Genomic DNA, 21665 nt, shown 5'->3' with positions numbered 1-21665 from the left:
AGTAGCAAGGCACAGGAGGATGCCTAATTATATTGACTGATAAATCCCTTTTGGCCATTGTTTAATATTCAACTCAATGACGATCTTGCTGATCATGCTGCTTAAAATAGTAAACTCTCCCCAAACCCCCATCCTGATGTTCCCTTCTCTCTTTTCTGCACTGTTTTTCTCTAAAGCTCTTTCACCATCTGAATTATTTTTTTTTTATTTTTAGTTTTAAAATCTTTAAAATTATTATGAATTATTATGTATTTTCTTATTTATTTATGATGTATTCCTTCCCAGAAGTAGATAAGCTTCACAAAGGAACACATTTATGTCCTTCTTGTCCACAGCCATACCACATTATCCAGAATACTTCTCACCACAGCATAGGTGCTCAGGGAATGATTTTGGTGAACTCATAGACCATCTAAATTGTACATAGAACTAATGGCTTAGTGTGATTGAACCACTAAGGCAACATGTATACAAAAAATGCAAGCAAATGGAGTGATTAAACAGCAAGGATTCTAAGCAACACAGGGGAAATATTATGGATTAAAGGACTAACAGACCTTTCTTAGGTGTCACCATCCAGGTAAGTCCTCTGGCTCTTCAAAGAATCAGCTGCTACTGGGCAGTCTGCAAGGTGGAGTGGTTGATTGTCTAATTAATTATTGCCAAATAAGACCCATGTTCCTTTTTTTTTAATGTAAAAATGTTTACTTGATCCAGTTTTTTCTTCTATTTTTGGTTATTTTTAATAACTATATTCTTCATGTTAAATTTTATAAATCTGAAAATAGGAAACCTGTAGGAAATAGAATCCAATTCTTATTTTCAAGTTAACCTGACAACTTTTCCTTTGCTGCTGCCTATGCTTACTCACATTTATTCTTCCTAATTCCAAATATTTATTAATACTTTCTATTATAAAATGCACAATTACATAAAAAATAAAGTCCATTCAGCATTGAGGCTATTACAGAGAATGCAGCAAAAATCCTTTGTGTCCGACCCTCTATGACTCCATGGACTTTAGCCCGCCAGCCTCCTCTGTCCATAAGATTCTCCAGACAAAAATACTGGAGTGGCTTGCCATTTGCCTCCACAAATCCCTATACACATCAGTATTTAGAACAATGATTCTTAACCCTATCTATACTTTCTTTTCATAACTAATATTTTGTAATAACTCCATTACTCTTCTGAAATGAGTGTTACAGCTAGAATAAAAAAATTAAATGAACACATTATTTTTGTGTGTAATGTGAATCATGACCAAATAGAAAGATGTTTGCAGTAAAAGAATTTTAAAATTAATGTATAAATAATAATACATAGAGCAGATTTTATTTTATGTCTTTCTCCCCATACAAATGCATACACTCTTAAGGATTGATACCTATTAGATTGGAACTCTTTACAAAAAGATTTCTGCTGTTGTTAGTACAGGTGATACATATCTTTGATAGTATGCAGTTTTGTGTGAATGTACCTAGGATTAGTGGATTTCTTGTTTAAAATCTGTAATCCGCTGACAACCTTTCACTTTTGAGTGTGCTCCAATAGTAGCAGAAACCTTCTGTGCATCCTGCCCTAATCTCCTAGAGATTTCCCTTTCTGCTGAGTCATTCTTGTCCACCAGTGGGTTTGCTACTCTTTCAGTTGAAAGCTGCACTTTGGTTCTTTCCTATTTCTGAATAGGCTGCATTTTGAGACCTTTTCATACTCATAGTTCAATCCATACCCTCTCCTTTCCACCTTGTTTTCTGAAGTACCCAGTATTTATATTGATGCTATTCTTAATATCTCATAGATAAGAAGATTAGTTCTGAAACATAGGCATAAAAATAACTCAACGTTTTCCAAAACTTTCCACCTTCCTAATGTATCCTAGATTTTTAATATGTTGAAACAGAATTCCTGCAACCCATGACTTTTCCCTTCACTTTCACCATTATAAGCTAACTAGTTCTGCTTCATGGTTGTATTTGTTACTTATAAAAGCTTTGTGACTTCCTTTGAAATGCATATCTTCATTTAAGGCATAAATTTTTAGCTACATTATAAACAAGAACACATGATTATTTGAGATAATAATCATAAAAAAGTCACTTGTCATAAAAAAATAAGATTACTAGGTATTTGTTAAAAAGGTCCATAGAAAATATCTTTAAAGAGACAAGCAATCTATGAAAATATAATGGAAGGAAAGTAAGAAAAAAATGTGATACTAAATGAAGACAATAATCTCATAACAACCCAAATTCTATGCCACGTATTCTAAAGTAGATCTTCATAAGCTCTTCAATGTCATTCTTTTTTTGTTATTTAGAACTAAGGTGACACTCTTCACTATCAAAATGAATATTTAAAACTCTTTTCATGTATATTTTTTATCTCCTTCAGTGTCATTTTCCTCTTTTCATGCTCTGTACTTGAATTGCTTCTCCAATGTATATTGATGGCAAAGTTTGTTTCCTTATGGATCCAAGGCCCTGTAACCCCTTTGAATCTTAAAACAATATAAACTGGGGATGTAGAAGTCTTGAATTGTGTTTATGTACAGAAGATTATATTAGGATAGCTTAAGAACTGAGATGTGAAGTGTCTTAGTTTTTGACTCATGATCAATTCTAATTTTTCTTGCTCTCAGATCTAAAATAAATGAATAAAGTCAGTTTTCAAAATTCCCAGTTATGATATCCTTATATAATATAAGCCTTTCAGTCTGGCAAGTAACTTCATAATCTGGAGAGATAAAGCATCTTTAGAAATGTCACAACTTTTTTCTTTTTTTTTTTTGAGGTTAACAAACTGCTATTTTCGTCACCAGAGAAACATGTTTTCAGAAATAAGCTGAGACAATAGGTAAGAATTACTTATGGATTATTGCAGATACTTAACATTTTGCCGCTATAAACTAATTCCTTAGGTAGATATTATAGACTGAAGTCATTTTAAAGTGTGTGCAGAAAAGTTTATCATTTATTGTCATACAATATATTTTACAACTTAAATGAAAAAGATATTTCTCAAAACTACTTAGGTAAAGCCTGCCTGCAATGCAAGAGACACAGGTTCAATCCCTGGGTCAGGAAGATCCCCTGGAGAAGGAAATGGCAATCCACTCTGGTATTTTTTGCTGGAGAATTCCATGGACAGAAGAGCTTGGTGGGCTCCATGGGGTCACAAAGAGTTGGACAGAACTAAGTGACTAACACTTAGGACCAGAACTTTTTCTGGGACGTATTTTACTGTCCTTCTGGAAAGTAGTTAATATTCATGGTAAAATGAGCATTTTTCTGACAGACTTTCAGAAAATTAAGATTTTTACTGGGAATATGTCATCACCCACTAGTTCAGTTCAGTTGCTCAGTCGTGTCTACTCTTTGTGACCCCACGAATTGCAGCACACCAGGCCTCCCTGTCCATCACCAACTCCCAGAGTTCACTCAAACTCACGTCCATCGAGTCAGTGATGCCATCCAGTCATCTCATCCTCTGTCGTCCCCTTCTCCTCCTGCCCCCAATCCCTCCCAGAATAAGAGCCTTTTCCAATGAGTCAACTCTTCACATGAGCTGGCCAAAGTACTGGAGTTTCAGCTTTAGCATCATTCCTTCCAAAGAACACCCAGGACTGATCTCCTTCAGAATGGACTGGTTGGATCTCCTTGCAGTCCAAGGGACTCTCAAGAGTCTTCTCCAACACCACAGTTCAAAAGTATCAATTCTTCGGCGCTCAGCCTTCTTCACAGTCCAACTCTCACATCCATACATGACCAAAAGAAAAACCATAGCCTTGACCAGATGGACCTTTGTTGGCAAAGTAATGTCTCTGCTTTTGAATATTCTCTCTAGGTTGGTCATAACTTTCTTCCAAGGAATAAGTGTCTTTTAATTTCATGGCTGCAATCACCATCTGTAGTGATTTTGGAGCCTCCCAAAAATAAAGTCTGACACTGTTTCCACTGTTTCCCCATCTATTTCCCATGAAGTGATGGGATCAGTTGCCATGATCTTAGTCTTCTGAATGTTGAATTTTAAGCCAACTTTTTCACTCTCCTCTTTCACTTTCATCAAGAGGCTTTTTAGTTTCTCTTTACTTTCTGCCATAAGTGTGGTGTCATCTGCATATCTGAGGTTATTGATATTTCTCCCAGCAAGCTTGATTCTAGCTTGTGCTTCTTCCAGCCCAGCATTTCTCATGATGTACTCTGCATATAAGTTAAATAAGCAGGGTGACAATATACAGCCTTGACGTACTCCTTTTCCTGTTTGGAACCAGTCTGTTATGTCCAGTTCTAACTGTTGTTTCCTGACCTGCATACAGGTTTCTCAAGAGGCATGTCAGGTGGTCTGGTATTCCCATCTCTTTCAGAATTTTCCACAGTTTATTGTGATCCACACAGTCAAAGGCTTTGGCATAGTCAATAATGCAGAAATAGATGTTTTTCTGGAACTCTCTTGCTTTTTCCATGATCCAGCGGATGTTGGCAATTTGATCTCTGGTTCTTATAAAGGGGTTAATAACCTTTAACCAGGGGCTTCCTAGGTGGCACCAGTGGTAAAGAATCTGCTTGTCAATGCAGGAGATATAAGAGATGCACTTTTGATCCCTGGGTCAGGAAAATCCCCTGGAGGAGAGCATGGCAACCTATTCCAGAATTCTTGCTTGGAGAATTCCATGGACAGAGGAGCCTGGTGTGTTACAGTCCATAGGGTCACAAAGAGGCAGACACAACTGAAGTGACTTAGCGCGTGCACACACACACACAATCTTTATTTAACCAGATAATTTTCTAAAAAAAAATTATTGTTGAAATGATATAATAGTTCTATCCAGATAGAATCTTTGAACTGGCTTACGCAGAACTCTCTTTCAAGTTTGAGCTAAATTTTTGACATACATTTGTTATTCATTTATATGACAAATTATTTTATAAAAATATGAAGTCTCAGAGCTTGTCAACATTCATATCTTGGAGTAATTAGCAAAATCATATAGTAGATTTCTGTTTATGTTGTTTATATACAGGTTAATAATAAACTAACTTGGGAAAGACTAAGTGTTCATTATAGGTTTCAGTTTAAGAAGCTATTATCTGAGAGTTTTAAATATGAAGAAATTAAAATTCAATATCATTTACTCACAGAAATATATGATGTCATATGTATGGTAAATAATCATCCCTTAAAAAAGAACCATGCGAAACAGGCCCAAATCAGTAGATTTGATCATTGTTTTTCTGTTAGTGTAAAAACAGATGCTTACGCTGGATTTAAAGCTATAGTTGTTTAGTTGCTGAGTCATTCCAACTCTGAGACCCCAGACTTGTAGCTGGCCAGGCTCCTCTATCCATGAGATTTTCCAGGCAAGAATATAAGAATGGCAAGTGGGTTGCCATTTCCTTCTCCAGGAGATCTTTCCAACCCAGGGATCGAATCTGTGTCTCTTGCATTGGCAGGCAGATTCTTTATCACTGAGCTACCAGGGAAGCAAACATTTAGAATCTAGACAGTCTGAATCTGGGAAGCTATACATATTTAAAGGGTCATGGAACATGCCTAGAAGGCCTTCAAAGATCACTTATGAGCCACACACATAAAAGTAACCACAATTGTTTTTGATCGCAAAAGTGATGCCAAACTAGGTGATTTATTGTTTTAAGAAGATTGAATTTCAAATGAGTTTTGACTGCTTTCCAAATTGGAATTTACTGTTACCAAGTAGAGGTAAACCACAGTTGGGGATATTCACATCAACTTGCTACCAGTCCTTAGACTGTTCTGAACTCGGGGTCAAACATATTTTGATTCATTCTACTGGCTTTGTGATATATATTTAGTGTTTTAAGGTAATTACTGTGAAAAGGACAATCACTTGAATCTTTCCATATGCTTGTTTACAAGCCAATATTGTTAATAAAGACTTGATTTTTGGCATGGAGTTATATGCAGACTATATGCTATATAGTGTATGTAAGTTTTTCATCCATTTAATACTATTTAATATTTCTCAAATGAAATACTTCATTATGTTAAATACCTGAATATCACATTTTGAGCAACTCAGAACTATATGTACCTTCTCAATACAATTGAGGGGGTAATCAAGTCTGAAAAGCAATCAAGTATTACAAAATCACTAAGATTTTCTTCTAAACAATTGTAATAAAATTATCTTTTTCAGGGGGCAGATTTGTGAATATGCCATACAATTTTTCCTGTAAAGAAAAGTTCATGCTTTTCACACCCTAAAGCTATGAAGGAAATGATGAAGAACAGAATGACATATTAATGGAAATGTCAGTTGTTCCCAGCGAAGGGAGGAATGTGGCTTCTGGTGAAAAACTCCAAAATGGGAAGAGGAGCAATATGGCCAGCCTGCTTCTAAATCCTTCATGAATTTAGGCAAGGTACTTCCTACTTTCTTTGTTCTCTTTTAAAAGCAGAGATTCTCATCATGCTTAACTTCACTGTTGGCCAGTATATAAATCATAGATGCTATTTTTATAAATGGAAGGAATCAAAATTATGTAAGAAAGTCACTGCTTTCAAGTGCCAGTAGCAGGTATACATAATCTTGAATACAGCAAATCTTTGTTTCATCCTGTTTTCCTGGAAAAAGGACAGAGTGAATAAAGTTATAGAAGTAACAATTCAGTGCATGTAGCCAGTCACACTTAAAAAAATTTCTGATCATTCCTTTCAGCTATTGATGCTCAGCATCCAATTATCCTGTAAGCACCTTATTTCATTTATATTGTACAATATAAGTAATTTTTCAAATAGAGCATGTAGCTACAAACAAAATAATCACACCTGGGTTTCATGGCACATATTCTAGAAGGAGGGGCAGGAAATGGCAACCCATTCCACTATTCTTGCCTGGAGACTCCTGTGGATGGAGGAGCCTGGTCAGCTGCTGTCCATGGGGTGGCACAGAGTCGGGCACGACTGAAGCGACTTGGTATGCATGGCATTCTAGAAGGATGGAGGCAGAAGGGGCAGAAACCTTGTTTAAAGAGCTTAATGTTGTAAATGATGAAATGATGATAGTGAGATCCACAGCAGCAAAGCAGCATAGTGAAATTAACACATATAAACACACAAGGTGAAAAAGGAGGTGTGGAGTCTTTAAAAATAGACTTGAAAGATAGTACAGATCGTTTGCATTTTGAAGTGTAAATAATTCAAGGTTTGAAATAATACATCTAAAATTCAAAACACATCACATTGTTTAAATCACCCAAGTCCATTAGCTTATTCTAGCAGTTTGACTGAATATTTTGCAGTGTCTTGCCGATGTTATGTTCTTTTTTTGTAAATGGAAAAACAGCCACCTACAGAAAGTGAGGCAGCATTCACTTAAGGAGTGGTGACAGAGACAGGGAGACAGGCCGTTTATTTGATGACTATAATCTATTTCCACTCCTGCTATTTTCGCTTAACACTTTTGAGAATCCTTCACTCATTGTAATAAACTCTTGACTCAAGCTTTTAGGTCTGATTCAAAATTCATTTGCATATGGAGATTCTGTCACTACCCAGTCTTTAGAAGACTGATGGCTATCATAAAATAGGTTTGTATATGTAAATTATAGGGCAATTATTTCTCATCCCTATATCCAATAAAGCACAGAAATATTTGTGTTTTGAAATTGGATAAAACCACATGCTAAGAAAGTGCAGCGTGAAGAAGAAAAAAAACTCATCTTGTACAGTACAGAAGAGGAAAAATACACAGGGATAGCTGGAAAATCCACGTTCTATTTAAGTTCTTTTCTTTCTATAGTTAGAGAATATCTATAATTAATTTTATGATGATTATCAAGTAAAAGCCCTCTTGGACATCTGATGATATAAAGACAGAAAGACAGAGGCAAATCTATACTCTTAAATAAAATGTTTGACTAATGTATATTGATAAAATAAAATATTCATGATTTTAGTTTATTTTTTGTTGAATTTATTAACAATCTTTATATATATTTATATATGTATGGCTTTGAGCAAAGACAAAAGAAATTATCTAATTCATCCCTGATCATACAGTTGTTGTGAGAATCAGCTATTCTACTATTTTCCCAGCAGCAGAAAGATCAGTCTTTTCAGAAATACATTTCTTTCTGTACAGTTTAAAACTCCATACTTATGGGCTTAACTATGTACAGAGAAAAGTGGTCACTTTTCAACTAGTAATGAACTTTTATGTTACAGGAATGTGAGTCAATTTTCTTCTTAACCTAAATATATATATTCATACATATATGTATATAATTTACCCTGTACCACTTTATTAGTTTAACATATAAACCTTAGGGTTCTTTGTTTTTGTCCATTCTGTTACAAAGTGAATAAAAACTTTATGGTTGCACTGAAAGACCATGCAATTCAATTTTGCTTATGTTTCTCAATAGTGCTCAAAATAAAAAACCAAACATTTATATATATAAAAATATTTCACTACCAAACCCATTAGTTCTATCAAATGTAAACCTTTAATAATTCAAAGGACCAATAATGATCTTAATAAATTGAAGTTAATTATCAGTATTTTAATAAAATAAAGGAGTTTTGTACTGATATGTAAATGGTCTTGCAGCTTCCCCATAGGTCCTAGGTAGACTGAACAATCCCTTTCTTACACCACTCCTGACACTCCATCATAGGTCACCAGCATGTTCATGATTACACATTGTTTAGCACTGTTGATTCCTTTCACACAAGCTAGAATTTGTTAGAAATTAAACATAACAACTCATTTTGGTATTATAAGTATTATATCCATAAAAGGCATAACAGGCGGCATAGATCCGTTTTAGAGTTTTGCTCTTGTTTTCCATCCTCAAGTCTGTCTGGAGGCCCTGCTCCATTTAGTGCATGATCTTTGTTAAATTCTTCTTAAACGCATTGCCAGTGTCAGAGATACGGAAGACCTCCACTTTAGGTCATTCTCTTAACTCGGGTTATTTACAGGAGTCTGTTATTGGGAATCTTCCAATTGTGTTCCAGTCATCCACCATATTCGAGGGGTGTGTTAGGCACAAATGATTTCTAAGGGACTTCTTTGAGAAGAAGCAGATGTTCACAGATCATGAACAGAGTTAAGAAAACATACACACAACACAAAAAGATAACGATGCTCGCAGACACTGACTTTGACCTCCTGCTTAATGTCACCAGGTCTGTACTTTTTTCAGCACATTTTAAATAACAAACCTGCTTTCTAAGGGCTATGTTAGTCACCACATTCCTGAAAGATTTACTAACCATTTAGTTAACAATACACAAAGAGCAAGTGTATGTTCCCAACAGATGATGCTATAGTGTATTTATTTTTTAAATTAACACCACAGTAAACTACCAACTACAGTGAAAGACACAGAACACACTGGCAACTCCAAATCAAGCTGTAGTTTACAAATTGTCATTTAAATGATAAAGATAATAATAACATTAAATGAAAGTGAAAACCTCACTTCTAGACTTAAGTCAGAGATCCAAGTCAGCCTTACAGGAATTTTAAGATAGGCAATTAATGAATGGTTATACTTTTCTAGAAATGAGAAATACTGTAAGCTTTCCCCTACAATGACTGCTTTGAACCTACTTTTTTTTCCCCCTAAGCATGCAGGGCCTATTTTCAGATGCTTGATTATGGCAAGAAAGAAGAAAAGTAATGATTTTTGGTATAATACAAGCAATTTGTAGAACCAAGCATACAATTTTGCATAAAACATTGCAGGTTAAAATAATATTGTAGGTTTCAAGCCATTGCATTACAGTTGAATAATTGTCACAATTAGGTTTTGTAAAATTTAAAACTCTAAGTTTTGAAGTGAAGCAGTAAAACTAAATTCTTAAACAATGACTTTCACCTTCATACAGCACAGAAGAACTATTTTTATTTGGGTTGAAACAGTTATTTACAGCTAACATTGATTGAGTCTTGGTAAAAGTCTGGTAACACTTGAAGAGAAATATCCCTTCAGCTTTCTAAAAGATCAATGAACATGTTTGAGGTTAGAGACAGTCATATCTCTATGACTACAGAGATCATAGCCAATGCTAGTCTCCTACCATGGCCAAGCATATGGTGTGTTCTTTAACCTAATTCAAAATTCAAAGCACCAAAATACAATTTAGATTTAGAAAATGCGATTTGCTATTTAATCCTCTGTAATTAATGATTAACAATTTAGATGCAGAGACACAGCTAATGAGAGAAGTTTTGATTGGTGCTATTCAGTTCACTTGAGTTGCCTTTTTAAAATCAGAGGTTTGTTTCCATGGAATCCAAGAACTCTTCATAAAATAGAGAAATACATATATCAAAGGAATTAAGTAAAAGTAGGTTAAAAATAAATAATCTTACAACAACATTTGAAATCCTTTAATGATTTAAAGAAAGGAAGACATATAACACTGAATGCTAAACAAGTCTTTTGAACTTCTCTTGAGATTTTCAGATATAGATTTAATAGCATATTTATATATATATATATATTTTACATTTTGCATGTAGGCCAGAGCTGTCTAAAATATCTCTTCATAGTAGGCTAGAGGGATCTATCAGGAGATAGAATAAAATCAGATCTGAGAAGCGCCTCAGTTCGTTAGAGTATTTCTTTCTGCTTTGACAATCAGCAGGGATCATAAATTTGAAGCAAATCGTGGCTTTTCTGCCTCTGGGTCTGTAGTTAAGACTGAGGGCGCCTCTCTCGGATGAGCGGCTGCTGGTGGAGGGGGGGCCGGGGGGACTCCTCGGTGGGGGGGGATGGCTCCCGACGACATCTGTCGGAACAGGGTGACTCGCTGGGGGACGGTGCCCCTGCCCCCAGCCTGCAGGCCCGAGCCGTGGACTGTGGTCACGGGTTGAGGGATGGAGGCCAGGGACTCGCCCACAGTGGGATGCGGTCTGGAGATCAGGGTGGAGACCTCATGGGGCAGCGAGGGCTGCGAGGCCGAGAGGGGCCTGACTTCTCGGGTCAGGCTGGTGTTGTGAAGCGCCTGCGTGCTCTTGTGAACTTCATTTTTCGGTGTGGAGCTGCCGGGGGTCTGTGGAGGTTGGGGTGGCTGCTGGGGCTGCGGTGGCTGCTGAACCTGCTGCTGCTGAATGAGGGACAACTGGGAAGCCGTGGGGGACGCATAGTGGAAAGTTCGAGTGGCTAGCGGGCTCTGTACAGGAGGGCTGCAGACAGCGGTGGTGTAGGAGCAGGGTGAGAGGATGGCTGACGGCTGGGGGGTCTGGGTGCTGGGGCTGGGGGAGTGCAGGTTGCTATGAGACAGACTGGTGGCTGTGTACACTGGCGGCGACTGTGTCCTCAGGCGAGAGGTCGGGGTAGTAGTTGAAGAGGTGGAATTCAGGGCTGTCATTTGAGGGTAATTGAGGGGAGGGATTGCCTGCACCATTTCCCTGTCGTGTTTCACAATCTGCTTCAGGATCTCGTTCTCCTGATTGTTGAAAACACCCGTGTTCAGATCCTTCTGGAACTTTTGCAGGAGAATTGAATTTTTCTTCCCTGTCAGCGAAAGGAAGATAGGCACTTAGAAAGTCTACAAATGACTGATGACAACTCCAACCACCAGTGGCTTCTGCAAACAGGAGGATGGCAGTGTTGCATTGAAGAAGCTTAAAAGTTGAGCACTTACCTTTAGACACCAAATAGAAACGTGCCTCCTGCCTCTCATGCTTCCCGTATCTTTCTGGTAAGTCTTACCTTCCACAGGAGTCAAGTTGAAAAGTCTGTAATATGGCAAAAGCCATCTTACTGAAGAAATGGAGCAATGAAGAAATAGCCTGAGGGCTACCCTGAGAGAAAACAGGGCACTTGGAACAGGATGGGTCTGACAGCAAGATTTCAGTTTCAAGTTCCTTTTTCAAGAAAGGTCAATGGAAAACATACTATGTGACAAGTACTCTGCCTAAGGCTTTTGTTGTTCTCCAGTTGCCAAGTCCTGTCTGACTCTTTGTGACCCCGTGGAGTGCAGCACGCCAGGCTTTCCTTGTCCCTTTATTTATTTTATATAATCCTCAACTCTTTGAGGTAGGTGTGCTTATAATTCTACTTCACCTAAAAGGAGACTGGAACATAGAGAGGTTAAGACCAATGCCCAACAAAACATGGTTAATAAGTGACAGAGCTGGGCAGGAAAGCAGTAGATCTGATCAGATTGTCTACAGACTACGAAGCAGCAGCATCTCTGTCATGTGAGTGTTTGCTGGAAATGAAGTCTCCTGGGCCTCACCCACTTGTTGCACCAGGTGCTGCCATTTACTCTGATGTCTGGGGGACTGTTGCATGCATGTCTGAGAAAGAAAGGCCTTTGCTTTTGACCAGTGCCCTACGCCAGTGATTCTCTGCTCTCCTGTGTATTTATCTCATTGCTGGAGTGATAAGAGTTACTGATTTCCAGCTGTACGCTAACAACTGAATGAGAATAACCAGACAAGGGTCCAGATTTTGGTACTTTATAATCAGATTTTGTCAGGGGATTCTTATGTGCAGCCAGATTGAGAACTTTTTCATAATCTTTCCTCTTCTGAGAGGTTGTTGTGAGGATCAAGGGGCACTGATGTATGGCAAGTGCTTAGCTCCCTCTAGAACCTCAATAAGCACTATCTCTTCTTGCTATTGTCTTTAGTTTGCATTAACAAGACATTCTCTGAAAAAATAACAATTAACATTAATTGTAGGCTGATGAAAAGGGGGAAAATTAGTGATTTTTAAATGACATCAATAAAATAATGCCTTTGTAAATATGATACCTGAAAAGTAAATCAATTTGCCAATCACTAAATAAAGTATCACATCGAAACCAACAAGGAATATATTTGAATAGAAATGTGGTATTATAATTTACTTGGCTGCTAGGAAAGGCAATCATTTAAAATGACTGCCAATCTGAAGTTACTTCTCTTTTTACAGAATTGTCCTAATTTCTCAAAGAACAAAGACTTCTATATTAGCAGAAAATATAAATTCTTACTTAACATATTATCTTTAACTACAGTATATGCATTTATAAGCAATGACCCCAAAAGTGAGAAGGATAGTTTTTGTGGTCATGTGAATAGTCAACATTTCATAATCTGAGTATCTGGGCCCTTGTGGAAAAATACTATAACTTTTAATGCACTGTTGGAATTTTGTGAAGATTAAAAATGCAAATACTGGTGCTCACTTGCAATTTTATGTAATTAAAATAATTTCATGCAAATTTTTCTTATAAAAATTATTGTAGTGAATTATATGAGAGAGATGCTCTATCAGAGTAACATAAAGTCTCTGTTGAAATACCTTGACTTTAATGCTTTTCAAAATATGGCTAGTTGGCTTAGGAAGAAATTCATATGTTCAGAAATTAGTCTCTGGTTCTACTCTGAACACTCATGTACCACAAAGAGGGAAGTTATTTTCAAATTAAATAAAGATGCTTTCAGGAATACTCACGTCTTTCATGGGCACTGTCTCCTGGACACTAGGTCCTGTTAAAGCCTCTAAGTCATCAATATGGCTTTTAATATGCGTGTTGTGTCTGGTGTGCATATGTGCTCAGCCATGTCTGACTTCTTCCAACCCCATGGACTGCAGCCCTCCTGGCTCCTCTGTCCATGGGACTTCCCTGACAAGAATACTGGAGTGGGTTGCCATTTCCTTCTCCTGGGGATCTTCTTGACTCGGGGACTGAATCCGCATCTCTTGTGTCTCCTGCATTGGCGAGTGGATTCTATTACTCATTACTATTGTGCCACCTGGGAACCCTTGGTATGTCTATAATGGTAATGTCCAAATACTACCTTTACTTCTCCTAACCAAATTTCAGATCCTTATGCAGTCTTCTGTCCTACTAATATAGAGGAAAAGAAAGATGTAAAGTGTAGAAGAAAGGCTAAAATAACCGTAACATCAATCAAAAGTCCTTACCTTTAATAAGAATGCAGTTGAAGTACCTCTTTGTTTACTTTTCAGTAATCCCAACCCCATCTCCTTTGAGTTCATTGATTCCTTCATCCCTCCCTAACTCTCTTCAACAATATTCATTGTGTACCAGGTACTGTGAATGTAACAGTGAATTAGACATGATCTTTTCATTCATAAAGCTTAGCATCTCTAGAGCAATTTAAATAATAAAAGCTGTACTGTGATGGAGGAACATCCCAGGGGTATGGGAGAACATATCCAGGGTGCTCAAACTATTAAGGAGGAGTGGAAGGTCATAGGTTTCTGCAGGGAAATGATGTTTAAATTGAAATTTGAAGACTAGTTGAGTTAAGCTGGGAAAGGGAGCAGAGAAGGGTCTGGTGGGGGAGGAGAATTTGGGTGTTGAAAATGAATGCATACCACCTTCTGACATCAGAATGTTCCAGCATATCTTGGGAAGTTAACAGCAAGCCAATCTGATCTAATTTTACAATGGCAATTATTCAAATGTTTAAACTAGTGTAACTAGTAAGGCTTTATATATCAATATTTTGAGAGCAGAAAAGATTTTAAAATAAGTTGATATTTGAAAATAAAGCATCTATGTGGGCATTTCTATTAAGGCTTTTTCTGCATGAGTCTGTATTACAAACATTAAAGTTTCTACTGTGACAAGTAAAATGGACAATTATTTTCAATTTGTAATGTAAGAATAAGTATAAGGTTGATCCTCAAAATTTAAGAGAAAACGTGATAAAATATAGTTTGTAATGTAGACTCATACTATTGTATTTTTAGATCTATTTTAATGCCATCTAGAATTTGTAATCATTGTTTTTACCTTTTGGTATCACTGAGGAAATCAGACTGTGTAGCTAGTAAAAACAGAGATGAATAAACAAACCTAGAATACTTAGAAGAGAAAGTTAGTGCCTCAGATCTTTCTAGAAATGTGGCTACAGGTAATTGCTGTTTCTATGCTGGTTAATAAATAACCTGTAAACTAGCATTTGGGACTTATGACTGCAAATATATACTCAACCACTAAATTAAAAGTGAATTATAAGTAAAGAAGAAAATAAACAGTACCTATCCTATCTAATCGGTCAATGGCAACCGTCTCAAAGGCTCTTCTCATCATTGGATATTCCTCCAGGACCTCATTGAAATTGTCCACAGAAAGTGAGTAAAGACGACAATATGTATCAGCTCGAACACTGGCAGTGCGCCTTCCCTTGGTCAGCAAGCAAATCTCTATAAAAACAAAGAAGAAAGATATGTTAGGTAATTTTCTTTAAAAGGCCATTAAGACCTACCTCAAAAAAAAAAAAAGTCTCATGGTTTGAGAAACCAGTGATTAGCCACATTTTATATTTTTTCAGAAAATCCCTTTTGATAATTAAAAGTATCCAACTGCTAATACTTAATCTTAAAATATTCTTTTTTTAAAACAATTGAGAAAAGTTGAAACAAATTTATCTCCCCCACCTCTCATTTAAATTCCCCTCAAATAACAAAAAGTTGCAGAAAAAAGAATAATAAATACAAAATGGAGTTGAAAACAGAAAGAGATCATGCTCAGATAAAAGTTTTTATGAATTCTGGAAGACAGACAGGAGATGGTATCTTATAGACGGAAACCAAGTGCTTAAAGTGTTAGTTGCTCAGTCATGTCTGACCCTTTGCAACCTCATGGACTATACCCCTCCAGACTCTGTCTATGGAATTCTCCAGGCAAGAATACTTGAGTAGGTTGCCATTCTCTTCTCCAGGGGATCTCCCTAACCCAGGGTTCGAACCTGGGTCTCCTACATTGCAGGCAGATTCTTTACCATCTGAGCCACCAGGGAAGTGAGCACCAAATCACTGGCTTAGAAAGTCTTATGATCAAGCACAGTTGGGTCACAGGGTCACATGTATGCATTATAGGAATGCTTTAAGTAGTTCATATATTCCAAATAAGATCAGTATAAAAATTATGTTCTAAATGCATAAAGGAATTTTTCATTTATGTAATTTCTAAGGAAAATCCTTTGTTGAAACTTTGATTCCCAATATATGGTAAGCAAATATTTGCAAATTTGTATTTTCATATTAGGTAAAATTAATGACAAAAGTGATGATTTTCTATTTCATTTTCCAAAATTTATTTATTAAAATCCTGTAGATGTTACTTTAAAAAATTTAAAGTAATAGAAAAATGTTGCTTCAAAATAACATATTAGAAACAAAAAAAGAATGGAAGTATTTCTGAAATACACACTCCCAACAAAAGGAAATATAGCAAAATCATTATTGCAAAGGGCCTAAATTCACACTCCTCTAAACTTATTTAAAGAATTTCAGTTCATATTGATAAACATCATAAGTAAATTATGTGGTAGGCATTATGTCCTTGATGTTAGAACTGGAAGCATTAATCAAACAATATCTTCTTTTGTGTTAATTATATGCTGGTAATAAAAATAAAAAGATTCATTTTAGTTAAGAATTCATTTAAACTCAATCTGGTAAGAATAATAATATGCAGGCACTGTGGGAGTACTAAAGATGTGCATCTGAACTAATCTGGCAATTGAAAAGATCTTAGGAAATGCCACCTAAGCCACCAGTTACACTGTTGTTGTTCATACTGGCAGATGTTTCAAATTTAATAAATAATATTGTGGTGTGGCCAAGGTGGCCAAAGAGGAAGTCACTGAGGTCACCTCCTCCTTTAGGCACACCAAAATTACAACTGCTTACAGAGCAATTATTGATGTGAACGGCCGGAAGACTAGCAGGAAAGATCTTCTACAACTACAGATATAAAGAAGGAATTAGAGCAAGATGGGTAGAAGAGGCAGACATGCTGTACACTTAAGTCCCATAACCCTGGGTAGGTGGCCCACAGACACGATAATCAAAATGGCAGAGATTCCTTTTAAGGAGAGGGGAGCCTGAACCTGATGATAGGCTCCCCAGCCTGTGAGTCCTGAAAGAGATTCCCGGAAAAAGTCTAGCTTTAAGGCCAGTGGAACTTGCATTCTGGAGAGTGGGGGTGCTGTGGGAAATAGACTCTATAAGAGTATCTGCAAAACCTCATACCCTCCAACATTCAAAAAGCAATAATTTGAAGGATCTGGGGTCAAACCTACTAGCTGATCTTTTAGAGTCTCCTGGATTGGCAGGAGGCAACTGGGACATACCCTGAGTACACAGATACTGGTGGCATCCATTTTTGAGAGCTCATTATACCCTAAAGTCAGTGGTGCTGGTAAGCACCACTTTGGAATCCTCCTTCTATCTTATTAACACTAGAACCCAGCCCCATCCACTAACTGGTCAGCACTAGCCCTGGGACTCTCTGGTCCATGCAGCCAGCCATGCTGGCATCTCTCAAACCTAGACAAAGCAGCAGCCAGCAACCTCTACAGTAGCCGGAGTCAAAGTTACATTAGATGATACAGAGGCCTGAGTCAGCAAACTGGAAAAAAGAGTAGTAAAAAATCACCCAGTTTGAACAGAAAAAAAAGTTGTTTTTTTTTAAGTATACTTTAAAAGAACTTTGGGACATCATTAAGCTTATTAACATTTGTATTATTAGAATCCTAGAAGGAGAAGAGAGGAAAAGGCGGCAGAGAACAATTTGAAGAAATAATAGCTGAAAAATTCCCTAACTTGGGAAAGGAAATAGACAGTCCAGGTCCAGGAAGCACAGAGAGGCCCAGGGATGATCAACCCAAGGGGGCCACCCTGAGACACATTATAATTAAAAAGGCAAAAATTAAAGATAAACAGGGAAGATTAAAAGCAGCAAACTAAAAGCAACTAGTTACATACAATGGAACTCCCATAAGATCATCTGCTGAGCTTTTCAGTTCAGTTCAGTTCAATTCAGTCGCTCAGTCGTGTCCGACTCTCTGTGACCCCATGAATCACAGCACGCCAGGCTTCCCTGTCCATCACCAACTCCCAGAGTTCACTCAGACTCACATCCATCGAGTCAGTGATGCCATCCAGCCATCTCATCCTCTGTCGTCCCCTTCTCTTCTTGCCCCCAATCCCTCCCAGCATCAGGGTCTTTTCCAGTGAGTCAACTCTTCGCATGAGGTGGCCAAAGTACTGGAGTTTCAGCTTTAGCATCATTCCTTCCAAAGAAATCCCAGGGCTGATCTCCTCCAGAATGGACTGGTTGGATCTCCTTGCAGTCCAAGGGACTCTCAAGAGTCTTCTCCAACACCACAGTTCAAAAGCATCAATTCTTCGGCGCTCAGCCTTCTTCACAGTTCAATTCTCACATCCATACATGACCACAGGAAAAACCATAGCCTTGACTAGATGGACCTTTGTTGGCAAAGTAATGTCTCTGCTTTTGAATATACTATCAAGGTTGGTCATAACTTTTCTTCCAAGGAGTAGGTGTCATTTAATTTCATGGCTGCAATCACCATCTGTAGTGATTTTGGAGCCCCCAAAACTAAAGTCCGACACTGTTTCCACTGTTTCCCCATCTATTTCCCATGAAGTGATGGGACTGGATGCCATGAACTTCGTTTTCTGAATGTTGAGCTTTAAGCCAACTTTTTCACTCTCCTCTTTCACTTTCATCAAGAGGCTTTTGAGTTCCTCTTCACTTTCTGCCATAAGGGTGGTGTCATCTGCATAGCTGAGGTTCTTGATATTTCTCCCAGCAATCTTGATTCCAGCTTGTGCTTCTTCCAGTCCAGCGTTTCTCATGGTGTACTCTGCATATAAGTTAAATAAACAGGGTGACAATATACAGCCTTGACGTACTCCTTTTCCTATTTGGAACCAGTCTGTTGTTCCATGTCCAGTTCTAACAGTTGCTTCCTGACCTGCATACAGATTTCTCAAGAGGCAGGTTAGGTGGTCTGGTATTCCCATGTCTTTCAGAATTTTCCACAGTTTATTGTGATCCACACAGTCAAAGGCTTTGGCATAGTCAATAAAGCAGAAATAGATGTTTTCTGGAACTCTCTTGCTTTTCCATGATCCAGCGGATATTGGCAGTTTGATCTCTGGTTCCTCTGCCTTTTCTAAAACCAGCTTGAACATCAGGAAGTTCATGGTTCACGTATTGCTGAAGCCTGGCTTGGAGAATTTTGAGCATTACTTTACTAGCATGTGAACAAGAGCTGAGCTTTTAGCAAAACCTTTGCAGGGCAGAAGAGAGTGGCACAATATATTTAAAGTGATGAAGGAAGAAACCTACAACCAAGAATACTCTACCCAGCAAAGCTATCATTCAAATTAGAAAGAGACATAGATATTTCTATAAACAAGAAAAAGCTGAAAGAGTTCAGCACCACAAACCAGTTTTACAAGAAATGTTAAAGGGACTTCTCTAAGCAAAAAAGAAAAGAACAGAACATTAAATATGAATGCTATGAAAGAAAAAAATCTCATTCATAAAGGCAAATATACAATAAAGTAGTAGATCAACCAAATATAAATCTAGTAGAAATGTTAAAAGAATTGTGCATTTAGAAATAACATAGTGTTGTAGGTTAATTGTACTTCAATTACTAAAAAAAATATGTAGACATGGAAGAAACGCATCAACATGCTAATGGTAGTTATTTCTGCAGGATGGGGTTTCTAGGTGATCATTCCTTTTTACGCCATGCTTTCATGTAGTTCTATTTGTCTGCAATGAACATTCCTTACTTGTAAAATTAGAAATAAATAAATGTGATTAAAATTGAAAAAAATAATATTGTGAACTGTTCACATTTGTGTGCATGTTTGTGTGTGTGTACCTTTGGTGTGTGTAGGAAGACAAATCTCTATTGGTCAATGTTTAAGCGTAAAGTATATTACTATACCATGGAATCTAGGCTTTTCTAATCTAAAAAATGTAATAAAAGTATTTTAAATCCTATCTTAAAAGTAAATTCCTGTGTCACTATAGTGCTAGTATTATATACAACTTATAATTGCTAAATTACGTCAAACAAACTGATTAGAAATATTTTTATTGCTAAGTGCTGCTTTCCAATCTGTATTTTCATATAGAATGATTATAAGCCTCATGGAAAATGACTCAATGACACATAACAAAGACCTTAAACTGTATCCATACTCTAACCAGAAATTTCACTTGACAATCTAGCCTAAGGAAATAGTCTGTAATCAGAACACTGATATAGTGATATACACTATGCATTTATGACTGCATCTGAAAATATGGAATTGCCTTAAATAAATCAAGAATCAGAATCAACAATGTAGCAGTTATTAAAAGTAAAGCTTTTAAAGTCTCTGTTAATAGTTGAATGGTCATGAAAGCTGAAGTGAGAAAATTAGGATACAACATTGTAACTATAGCATGAAAAAAATGATCACATATAGTGCGAGTAATAAAATCTACCAGTGACAATAAAATCTTCCAATATGCACTGCTCTGGTTGGAAAATATTCTCTTATGTAGATATACTGTTTATATTTTTTCTTTTTTTGACTTTCCTTTATCTAAATTGGTTCTTTTTATTTTTTTATTGAAGGACAATTGCTTTATAGAATGTTGTTGTTTTCTGTCAAATCTCAACATGAATCAACAATAGGTATACATATATCCCCTCCCTTTTGAAACACCCTCCCATCTCCCTCCCCATCCCACCCCTCTAGGTTGAAATAACTTTTATTTTTTAAATGTTACTTATAAATTAATATCTAAGTGCACAGAATAGAAAAAGAAAACAAGATAGGAAGGAATTAAAACTAACCTAATAATGGTGAATTACTAGTGTGGGTGATTTCCTCACTTTTTACCTTTCATTATGTTTAATGTATTTTTATTTTGGCACTTACATTTTCAATTTAAAAATGCTTTTCATTTTCCCATGTTTGTGGCTTTTTCATTATATCTTCCTCTTTTGTTGGGGATATAATATCATCTATCTTCCAGTAGTTGTTAAGAGTTCTAGTTTTGAATGATGGACATATGCTACAATATGGTTGAACCTCAGAATATTCCACAAACATAATGAAAAAAGCAAGCCATGACAGTCCACATAGTACATGCTACCACTGATATAAATAGCAAATCTATTCGGATATATAACAGACTAGTCCTGGAGAAGGAAAGATCAACTCACTCCAGTATTCTTGTCTGGAGAATTCAATGGACAGAGGAGCCTGGAGGGCTACAGTACATGGGGGCGCAAGAGTCGGACATGACTTAGCGACTAAATCAACAGATTAATGGTTGCTTGGGGAAGTGGGTAGAAAAGGAGATTAACAGTAAGTGGGAAGGAAGAACCTTATGGGGATGATAAAAACTTGACCTGTTTGGTTTGCATAGTGTTGGCTTCATAATTTGGGAAATTTTTAAAAGACTGAATTGTTTACTTTAAGTGACTGAATTATATATGTAAAACATGTTGCAGTAATAATGTAAAAGAAAAAAATCCAAGAAGTTTTAAAATATATTTTATCTTTATTACAAAAATAAATAAAATATATTTTATTTTTATTATCTTTTATATTTAATTTCTGTTGTTTTCTGAATTCTTTCTTCTTTCTCTAGAATCATTATTTCTGTCTCTGTGTTTGGATTTTCCCCTTGTAATATATTGAATGTTTTTTTCAAAGAACCTATTGATGTCCATTTCTACTTGAGGATGAAAACTCCAGTGATGTGGCAGAATATATGAATTTGGAGTTTTTCTTTAAGGGTGAAGTTTATTCTCATATTTCCCTAAATGCTAGAACGAGGGAGGCTGTACTCCAAGGTTACCAATCTCT

The 21665-nt window shown here is 36.7% G+C and overlaps 1 protein-coding gene across 1 annotated transcript in view; it reads right to left on the bottom strand.

The window, feature by feature from the left end:
- Positions 1-7909: 7909 nt before the first annotated feature.
- HCN1 (hyperpolarization activated cyclic nucleotide gated potassium channel 1) overlaps positions 7910-21665 on the bottom strand; it is a 452456-nt gene continuing 438700 nt past the window's right edge. The window contains exons 7-8 of the mRNA XM_015101304.4: positions 15006-15170; positions 7910-11513 (exon numbers count right to left, since the gene is read on the bottom strand). Coding sequence (XP_014956790.2) covers positions 10645-11513; positions 15006-15170 — 1034 coding nt within the window. The 3' untranslated portion in view covers positions 7910-10644. The remainder of the gene's footprint in view (positions 11514-15005; positions 15171-21665) is intronic.

The sequence above is a fragment of the Ovis aries genome, chromosome 16 (genome assembly GCF_016772045.2).
Source record: "Ovis aries strain OAR_USU_Benz2616 breed Rambouillet chromosome 16, ARS-UI_Ramb_v3.0, whole genome shotgun sequence".
Classification (NCBI taxonomy): domain Eukaryota; kingdom Metazoa; phylum Chordata; class Mammalia; order Artiodactyla; family Bovidae; genus Ovis; species Ovis aries.
This window is presented reverse-complemented; position numbering and strand designations above follow the sequence as displayed.